General features: G+C 47.0%; 1 protein-coding gene across 1 annotated transcript; it reads left to right on the plus strand.

Annotated features, from left to right (window-relative positions):
• Positions 1–190: 190 nt before the first annotated feature.
• Positions 191–7,422, plus strand: LOC117419353 (solute carrier family 35 member E3-like). Its single transcript, XM_034032042.3, has 5 exons — positions 191–1,461; positions 3,820–3,930; positions 4,705–4,863; positions 6,538–6,620; positions 7,014–7,422. The coding sequence occupies exons 1-5, from the start codon at positions 1,060–1,062 to the stop codon at positions 7,198–7,200; spliced, it is 942 nt and encodes a 313-aa protein (XP_033887933.2). The 5' UTR covers positions 191–1,059; the 3' UTR covers positions 7,201–7,422.
• Positions 7,423–9,969: the final 2,547 nt, after the last annotated feature.

Genomic DNA, 9,969 nt, shown 5'->3' on the forward strand with positions numbered 1-9,969 from the left:
AAGCGCTATCATGTCTGGAAAATCCTATGACCGACAATGCAGTATAGTGGGCTTTCATATGCAATACCTGAACACACCTGAAGCTGTATCATGAAGACCAGACGATATCTGAAGGTTTATTTAAACACCCTCCATACCGGAGTTCTTCAGTAGCCATAACAAGCTCAATGTTATCTGGGCTGCACCTCTTCACTATCTTTGTAATGATATATTTAAACACTTACACGTTTGTGTCTGTATTTTGACTTGCTTCTACCAAAAGTGAATCTAAGTTCAGCGTTCACTTCTAAAACAGGAGAGCTGTATTGTGGAGTTCAGCGAGTTAACCCTAACCTTAACTCATGTCATCCTTGGGCATCCCTGTTATGTGTACCTCTAACAATGCATTTTACATAGCGGCATCAAAGTAAGCAATAAGTCCCGACAGTGTGGGTGGTGTTGGGCAGTTTTCCCCTGGAGGGTCTTATTGCGCTTAGAAAATGTCCAACTGTTATGAAAAAACGACAGAAACAAGTTTTGTGTTTTAAAACTTGAACAGAGAAGTTGTATTTATGTTCATGATTAGGTGGCGCAAGGATATCTGTCCAGGTGAAAAGGCACTTCTGCCGGCACTTTTGATTTCCTGGTTAGTCTATTGAAAATTAATGTACCCCCCTGCCAAGGGTATTCGCCAATGAGATGCCAGGAATAAAATGCCAATTTTCTACAGCCATGTAATAAAGTGTTTTATTTAGTACTTGGTGCAGCCTCTAGACGGCGATCGAGTTCATTGACGTGGCGAACATGCCTGAGTCACCAACAGACGAGCGCTGCAGTGTTGCTGTATGTATGTATGTATGTATGTATGATTGAAACACTAGCTGAGTATGACTACCGGCTTGCAAGGGGCACCCATATTCAGAGAGAATGGATACCGTTATATGTAGCGGGCAAGTTTAACCACCACATGAACGCAGAGGCAAGTTGATCAGCTCGGCATAGCTAGACGTGTTGAAAAAATACTTTTGCGGTGGTTGTGATTTTGCACAAAAACTGGATCACAAAAAAGTCTGCCGAACTATGGCATATCGTATTTCTAATATTGTATCCAACAGCCGTATCGTGACTGGGCTTGTAGCGAATTTGCTGTCTTCCATCTGCATCGTGTTTATTAACAAATGGATCTATGTGCATTACGGCTTCCCAAACATGAGCCTCACGCTGATGCATTTCGTGGTGACCTGGCTGGGTCTCTACGTGTGCCACAAGTTGGACGTCTTTGCCCCAAAAAGACTCCAGCCCACCAAAATTATCTTACTGGCGTTGAGTTTCTGTGGGTTTGTCGTTTTTACCAACCTCTCCCTTCAGAACAACACGATAGGCACGTACCAGCTTGCCAAAGCGATGACAACCCCCGTGATCATTGTGATCCAGACCGCCTACTACAAGAAGACCTTCTCGACCAAGATTAAGCTGACGCTGGTAAGTGAAATCCGTATGAAATGGGCAATCTTAAAAAAAAAAAAAACCGTTACGTTTTCAAATGTCTTCATGAAAAAGTTAAAGTGCAGTCACAGCGTTCTTAAAATAATGACCTTTTACTGACTACATTGTGTAAGGCAGGAAGTACGGTCATAGTTTGTACTATAGAGGGAGTTTATAAGTATATAGGCTAGTGTGAGAGAGCAGTCCAATCTCTTCAATACTAGACCTGTCCTTGGCTCTACTGCCATCTGTCAAAACAAAAATAATAATAATTTAAAAAATAAATAAATTAAATTAAAAACCCTAGATGTCGGCTAAAACAAGACCCGTGACTTGGGGGTAGTGGGGCCCATTCCCCAGGTTGCCACACTTGGCCTACGCACATCCCCACACAGTGTGTACAGATGGAATTGTGTTGAAGTTGTTTTGCTGGATTAAATGTTAAACTGCCTACTTCTGCTACCTAACCACTTCCTGCACTGTGGGTCAATGTCCTGCCAATGGTCCTGCTGCAATCGGACTGTGTCACCTACAGCACAGGAAGTGATTGGCTACCAGGACCCTGCGGTATATTGAATGTTTTGCACTTCCCTTCAGAGGTGTGTGTTCAGTCTTGCAGATTGTATATGTCATGTTTTGTACTTCCCTTCAGAGGTGTGTGTTCTGTCTTGCAGATTGTATATGAATATTTTGCACTTCCCTTCAGAGGTGTGTGTTCTGTCTTAGATTGTATATTTCATGTTTTGCACTTCCCTTCAGAGGTGTGTGTTCAGTCTTACAGATTGTATATGAATATTTTGCACTTCCCTTCAGAGATGTGTGTTCTGTCTTAGATTGTATATTTCATGTTTTGCACTTCCCTTCAGAGGTGTGTGTTCTGTCTTAGATTGTATATTTCATGTTTTGCACTTCCCTTCAGAGGTGTGTGTTCTGTCTTAGATTGTATATTTCATGTTTTGCACTTCCCTTCAGAGGTGTGTGTTCTGTCTTGCAGATTGTATATTTCATGTTTTGCACTTCCCTTCAGAGGTGTGTGTTCAGTCTTGCAGATTGTATATTTCATGTTTTGCACTTCCCTTCAGAGATGTGTGTTCAGTCTTACAGATTGTATATGAGTATTTTGCACTTCCCTTCAGAGGTGTGTGTTCAGTCTTACAGATTGTATATGAATATTTTGCACTTCCCTTCAGAGGTGTGTGTTCAGTCTTACAGATTGTATATGAATATTTTGCACTTCCCTTCAGAGGTGTGTGTTCTGTCTTGCAGATTGTATATGAATATTTTGCACTTCCCTTCAGAGGTGTGTGTTCTGTCTTACAGATTGTATATGAATATTTTGCACTTCCCTTCAGAGGTGTGTGTTCTGTCTTGCAGATTGTATATTTCATGTTTTGCACTTCCCTTCAGAGGTGTGTGTTCTGTCTTACAGATTGTATATTTTCATGTTTTGCACTTCCCTTCAGAGGTGTGTGTTCTGTCTTACAGATTGTATATTGAATGTTTTGCACTTCCCTTCAGAGGTGTGTGTTCTGTCTTGCAGATTGTATATTTCATGTTTTGCACTTCCCTTCAGAGGTGTGTGTTCTGTCTTACAGATTGTATATTTTCATGTTTTGCACTTCCCTTCAGAGGTGTGTGTTCTGTCTTACAGATTGTATATTTCATGTTTTGCACTTCCCTTCAGAGGTGTGTGTTCTGTCTTGCAGATTGTATATTTCATGTTTTGCACTTCCCTTCAGAGGTGTGTGTTCTGTCTTAGATTGTATATTTCATGTTTTGCACTTCCCTTCAGAGGTGTGTGTTCTGTCTTGCAGATTGTATATTGAATGTTTTGCACTTCCCTTCAGAGGTGTGTGTTCTGTCTTAGATTGTATATTTCATGTTTTGCACTTCCCTTCAGAGGTGTGTGTTCTGTCTTGCAGATTGTATATGAATGTTTTGCACTTCCCTTCAGAGGTGTGTGTTCTGTCTTGCAGATTGTATATTTCATGTTTTGCACTTCCCTTCAGAGGTGTGTGTTCTGTCTTACAGATTGTATATTTTCATGTTTTGCACTTCCCTTCAGAGGTGTGTGTTCTGTCTTAGATTGTATATTTCATGTTTTGCACTTCCCTTCAGAGGTGTGTGTTCAGTCTTGCAGATTGTATATTTCATGTTTTGCACTTCCCTTCAGAGGTGTGTGTTCTGTCTTAGATTGTATATTTCATGTTTTGCACTTCCCTTCAGAGGTGTGTGTTCTGTCTTGCAGATTGTATATGAATGTTTTGCACTTCCCTTCAGAGGTGTGTGTTCTGTCTTAGATTGTATATGTCATGTTTTGCACTTCCCTTCAGAGATGTGTGTTCTGTCTTGCAGATTCCTATTACACTGGGTGTACTGCTGAACTCTTACTACGACGTGAAGTTCAACTTCCTGGGAATTCTCTTTGCTACCCTGGGTGTCTTTGTCACCTCCCTGTATCAAGTGGTGAGTGGTTAAGTAAAGCACTGATTGTGGAATGAGTGTATACTGCTGTAGACCCAGCCTAGAGGGCGCCTGACTATATCTGTGTGTGTGTCTAGCTATCTATCTATCTATCTATCTATATTAGTTGTGATGATCTTAGGTTTTATCCAGCATAGCCCAATTTCTACCCCTTAATGGATTCTTTTTATAATAACGATTCAAGGTGACAGATTTATTTGTTATCCCATTCAGGAATGTCTCATAACCATTAAGGGCATATTTGTTCTTAATCAATGGAACTGTAATTAGAAGGGAACATTTTGATCTTTAAGTGTAGGTCACAAGCCAAAACCATAACTCACTGCAGTGTTCCTAGACCATACAGCACAGGGTGCTTTTAAAAACCCGAAATCTCAGCACCAGGCAGAAGTGATAGATATGGGTGTAACGATTCACCTTCTTTACATGATATTTATACAGTAGTTTTGTATTGGATGTGTGTATCGTTCTGCTGTGATGCCGAACCAACAGCACAACATAGCTCCATGTAGTCCACTAAATGATTCTTGAATAATAATAAGAGATTTATAGTTGATATGAATACATACATGTACTCTATCACATTCCATATTTGTCTTTGAACAAATGATTTCTGTGAGTGATCATTTGATCTTTTTGCACAGCTACAGCACGGATCGTATTTCGTGATGAGTGTTGTCTGGTTGTGTTGGTGTCTCACTCCCCCCTGGCAGGGTAAGGAGTAATGCCTGTGTCTGTGTCCTCCTGTCTTTCCAGTGGGTGGGAGCCAAGCAGCACGAGTTGCAGGTGAACTCCATGCAGCTGCTGTATTACCAGGCGCCCATGTCCTCCGCCATCCTGCTGCCCTGCGTGCCTTTCTTTGAGCCCTTCACTGGGGAGGGGGGGGTATTCGGGCCGTGGTCTGTCCCCGCCCTGGTAAGGCTTCTGCTTGTTTCACACTAGAGTGGTGCGATTTTGCGAGAGACAAACACCAATGTGCTCTACAAAGGAACCTATTGGTAACCAGAGGGAGGTTTTATTTATTTATTTATTTTATTTATTTTTTGGAGAAGCCCTTTGTTTTCAGAATCTATGCAGAGATGGAAATAAGACTCCTGTTGCACAGCAGTTTGATCCATTCCAGGTTTCACTGTGAGTTTAGTTACCTCTACACTGTGACTAATCAAGCTCGTAGTAAAACCTGGAATGGGTGAAACTGCTATGCAATCCCTGCTGTGCCTGGTTCATTCCCCCACCCTTATGCAACTGCACACAGGTTCAGACCAATCCAGCAAAGCCGTTAGCAGTTGTAGGAGTCACACATCTTTCACAGAAACATCCAAGCTTACAGCTTGTATTTTTAAAACATTCTGGAAACTTAATCCATCGGGACACTAATCCAAGTTACAGCAGTGATGTTCTTCACTGTGAGTGAGCGCCGGGAAGTGGAGAAAATCGGAAGCTCCCATTGCCTCCCAGTTTGAGGTTAATGAGATCTGCGTGAGCCTGTGAACTCCCAGTAGCTTATCTGTCCTAGCTCAGGCGTGTCTAATTAGGCTCACAGGAAAGCCTGGAATGGCTCACACCGCTTTGCAATGGAGGGTCATCTTGCACCACTGCTGGTTGTTGGAATCCTTGCATATGTGACAGACTGACTGTGTGTGAATAGCACTGCATGAGGTGTCCAGGGTTAATACCACTGAACTAGGAGCCTTCCTTCTCATTGGTGGGCTGATGGGAACCATATTTCACCTCAGGAGGATAGGCTGTTGCTATGGAAGCTGAGCTTGAGCTATTCCACACAGAGCTGAAGTGAATGTGGGGTTGTGATTTTTTTGGATGTTTAGAATCTGGTTTCTCCTTGACGAAGGTGTTGATTTGATAAACCAGCCCCCCTCCGGGATAAGCAACAGCTGGATTTCTTTGGAGCATTTTACAATACTAGACAACTCCCTTGTTTTCAGTGGTACTCCCGGGATAACCACGGATACAGGGAGATTGTTCAGTGCAGTGAAATGTTTCAGGTTGATCAAATCCACCCCTAACTCAAGTCCATTTGTGAAAAAACAAACCCAGCGTGATTGAATGTTGTAGATGCTCGTGGTGACATTTAGTAAAGACATGGTAGGGACTGTTCAATGCCATTCACTGAGCTTAGCCAGTGCTTCGCTTGTTAAAGGGGTAGTGACTGAGTCGGGGCACACGAGGTGAATTCAGAGAGGAGGCTCATCCAGGGGTTCTCGGTAAGGCTAAAGACCTGCCACGCTGCTCAGATGAATTATGGCACGACAACTCCTCAACCTTGTCTGCTAGAACTGGGCATTGTGCCCACAAGCATCCCTACAGGTAAGACTGGTTTGTACAGGATGGAAATGACATCACCATTGCTACAGTGTCACATGTGAATCTGGAACTTATGGTTTTAACTTTGACCCTGTGCGGCACATAAACCCATATAGTCATTGTTTTCTCCTGGCAATAAAAGGCAGCAGTTTTTTTTTTCATCAAATGGCTCACAGCTAGTAAAATAGGCAGGTAAGTAATCTTTCCAATGTGTTGCTGTACAATAAGAGTGTGTGTGTAACAGCTGCTCTTCCTTTTCGTTTGTAGGGCATGGTGCTGCTGTCTGGACTGATAGCATTCCTAGTGAACTTGTCCATTTACTGGATCATCGGAAACACCTCCCAAGTCACGTATCCTTTTTTTTTTTGGGCGGGGGGCGGGGAGTTCCTTCTTCCTTCTTCCTAAGAGTTGTTAATACTGGAGCTCTTTCAATGTGTTGCGCTGTAAAGGCCACTGTGCTACTCAGAAAATTCAGGTTATAACCTGGCTGTGCTCCTGTCACCCTGACAAAGCAACGAATCAACACAGTACAGAAACAGCCTTGCTACTGCAGGTGAGTTGCTCTGTTATCACTAGCATAAGTTTGTCTACTTTAGCCACACTAACTGGGAATCTGGTTAAATAAAAGAAGCGACTGACTGATTCTAAAAGTGTGATATTATTCTTGAGTCCCGTTTCTCCCCGGGTGGCGGCTGCTGCTGCTGCTGCTGCTGCTGCTGCTGTTCCTTAACACTGGTTTTCAGGTACAACATGTTTGGACACTTCAAGTTCTGCATCACCCTGCTGGGTGGCTATGCCCTGTTCCAGGACCAGCTGACCCTCAATCAGGGCGTGGGGATCCTGTGCACGCTGGCTGGGATTCTGTCTTACACCTATTTCAAGCTGAGCGAGCAAGAGGAAGGCAAGAGCAAGCTAGTGCAGAGGCCCTGAGCTCAGTGTGGCTTTAACAGCTCACGGGAATGCCTGTGTCTCCAGCACAGGAGGAGGAGGAGGAGGAGGAGGAGTGGAAGAGTCTGAACAGAGGGAATGCCTGTGTCACCAGCACAGGAGGAGGAGGAGGAGGAGGAGTGGAAGAGTCTGAACAGAGGGAATGCCTGTGTCACCAGCACAGGAGGAGGAGGAGGAGGAGTGGAAGAGTCTGAACAGAGGGAATACCTGTGTCTCCAGCACAGGAAGAGGAGGAGGAGGAGGAGGAGTGGAAGAGTCTGAACAGAGGGAATGCCTGTGTCACCAGCACAGGAGGAGGAGGAGGAGGAGGAGGAGGAGGAGGAGTGGAAGAGTCTGAACAGAGGGAATGCCTGTGTCTCCAGCACAGGAGGAGGAGGAGGAGGAGGAGTAGTGGAAGAGTCTGAACAGAGGGAATGCCTGTGTTTCCAGCACAGGAGGAGGAGGAGGAGGAGTGGAAGAGTCTGAACAGAGGGAATGCCTGTGTCTCCAGCACAGGAGGAGGAGGAGGAGTGGAAGAGTGAACAGAGGGAATGCCTGTGTCACCAGCACAGGAGGAGGAGGAGGAGGAGTGGAAGAGTCTGAACAGAGGGAATGCCTGTGTCACCAGCACAGGAGGAGGAGGAGGAGGAGGAGTGGAAGAGTCTGAACAGAGGGAATGCCTGTGTCACCAGCACATGAGGAGGAGGAGTGGAAGAGTCTGAACAGAGGGAATGCCTGTGTCTCCAGCACAGGAGGAGGAGGAGGAGGAGTGGAAGAGTCTGAACAGAGGGAATGCCTGTGTCTCCAGCACAGGAGGAGGAGGAGGAGGAGTGGAAGAGTCTGAACAGAGGGAATGCCTGTGTCTCCAGCACAGGAGGAGGAGGAGGAGGAGTGGAAGAGTCTGAACAGAGGGAATGCCTGTGTCTCCAGCACAGGAGGAGGAGGAGGAGTGGAAGAGTCTGAACAGAGGGAATGCCTGTGTCTCCAGCACAGGAGGAGGAGGAGGAGGAGTGGAAGAGTCTGAACAGAGGGAATGCCTGTGTCTCCAGCACAGGAGGAGGAGGAGGAGTGGAAGAGTGAACAGAGGGAATGCCTGTGTCACCAGCACAGGAGGAGGAGGAGGAGGAGGAGTGGAAGAGTCTGAACAGAGGGAATGCCTGTGTCACCAGCACATGAGGAGGAGGAGTGGAAGAGTCTGAACAGAGGGAATGCCTGTGTCTCCAGCACAGGAGGAGGAGGAGGAGGAGTGGAAGAGTCTGAACAGAGGGAATGCCTGTGTCACCAGCACAGGAGGAGGAGGAGGAGTGGAAGAGTCTGAACAGAGGGAATGCCTGTGTCACCAGCACAGGAGGAGGAGGAGGAGGAGGAGTGGAAGAGTCTGAACAGAGGGAATGCCTGTGTCTCCAGCACAGGAGGAGGAGGAGGAGTGGAAGAGTCTGAACAGAGGGAATGCCTGTGTCACCAGCACAGGAGGAGGAGGAGGAGGAGTGGAAGAGTCTGAACAGAGGGAATGCCTGTGTCACCAGCACAGGAGGAGGAGGAGGAGTGGAAGAGTCTGAACAGAGGGAATGCCTGTGTCTCCAGCACAGGAGGAGGAGGAGGAGGAGGAGGAGTGGAAGAGTCTGAACAGAGGGAATGCCTGTGTCACCAGCACAGGAGGAGGAGGAGGAGGAGGAGGAGTGGAAGAGTCTGAACAGAGGGAATGCCTGTGTCTCCAGCATAGGAGGAGGAGGAGGAGGAGGAGTGGAAGAGTCTGAACAGAGGGAATGCCTGTGTCACCAGCACAGGAGGAGGAGGAGGAGGAGTGGAAGAGTCTGAACAGAGGGAATGCCTGTGTCACCAGCACAGGAGGAGGAGGAGGAGGAGTGGAAGAGTCTGAACAGAGGGAATGCCTGTGTCTCCAGCACAGGAGGAGGAGGAGGAGGAGGAGGAGTGGAAGAGTCTGAACAGAGTGAATGCCTGTGTCACCAGCACAGGAGGAGGAGGAGGAGGAGTGGAAGAGTCTGAACAGAGGGAATGCCTGTGTCTCCAGCACAGGAGGAGGAGGAGGAGGAGGAGGAGGAGTGGAAGAGTCTGAACAGAGGGAATGCCTGTGTCTCCAGCACAGGAGGAGGAGGAGGAGGAGTGGAAGAGTCTGAACAGAGGGAATGCCTGTGTCTCCAGCACAGGAGGAGGAGGAGGAGGAGTGGAAGAGTCTGAACAGAGGGAATGCCTGTGTCTCCAGCACAGGAGGAGGAGGAGGAGGAGGAGTGGAAGAGTCTGAACAGAGGGAATGCCTGTGTCTCCAGCACAGGAGGAGGAGGAGGAGGAGTGGAAGAGTCTGAACAGAGGGAATGCCTGTGTCTCCAGCACAGGAGGAGGAGGAGGAGGAGTGGAAGAGTCTGAACAGAGGGAATGCCTGTGTCACCAGCACAGGAGGAGGAGGAGGAGGAGTGGAAGAGTCTGAACAGAGGGAATGCCTGTGTCACCAGCACAGGAGGAGGAGGAGGAGGAGTGGAAGAGTCTGAACAGAGGGAATGCCTGTGTCACCAGCACAGGAGGAGGAGGAGGAGGAGGAGTGGAAGAGTCTGAACAGAGGGAATGCCTGTGTCACCAGCACAGGAGGAGGAGGAGGAGGAGGAGGAGTGGAAGAGTCTGAACAGAGGGAATGCCTGTGTCACCAGCACAGGAGGAGGAGGAGGAGGAGTGGAAGAGTCTGAACAGAGGGAATGCCTGTGTCACCAGCACAGGAGGAGGAGGAGGAGTGGAAGAGTCTGAACAGAGGGAATGCCT

This window comes from Acipenser ruthenus, chromosome 14 (genome assembly GCF_902713425.1).
Source record: "Acipenser ruthenus chromosome 14, fAciRut3.2 maternal haplotype, whole genome shotgun sequence".
Lineage (NCBI taxonomy): Eukaryota > Metazoa > Chordata > Actinopteri > Acipenseriformes > Acipenseridae > Acipenser > Acipenser ruthenus.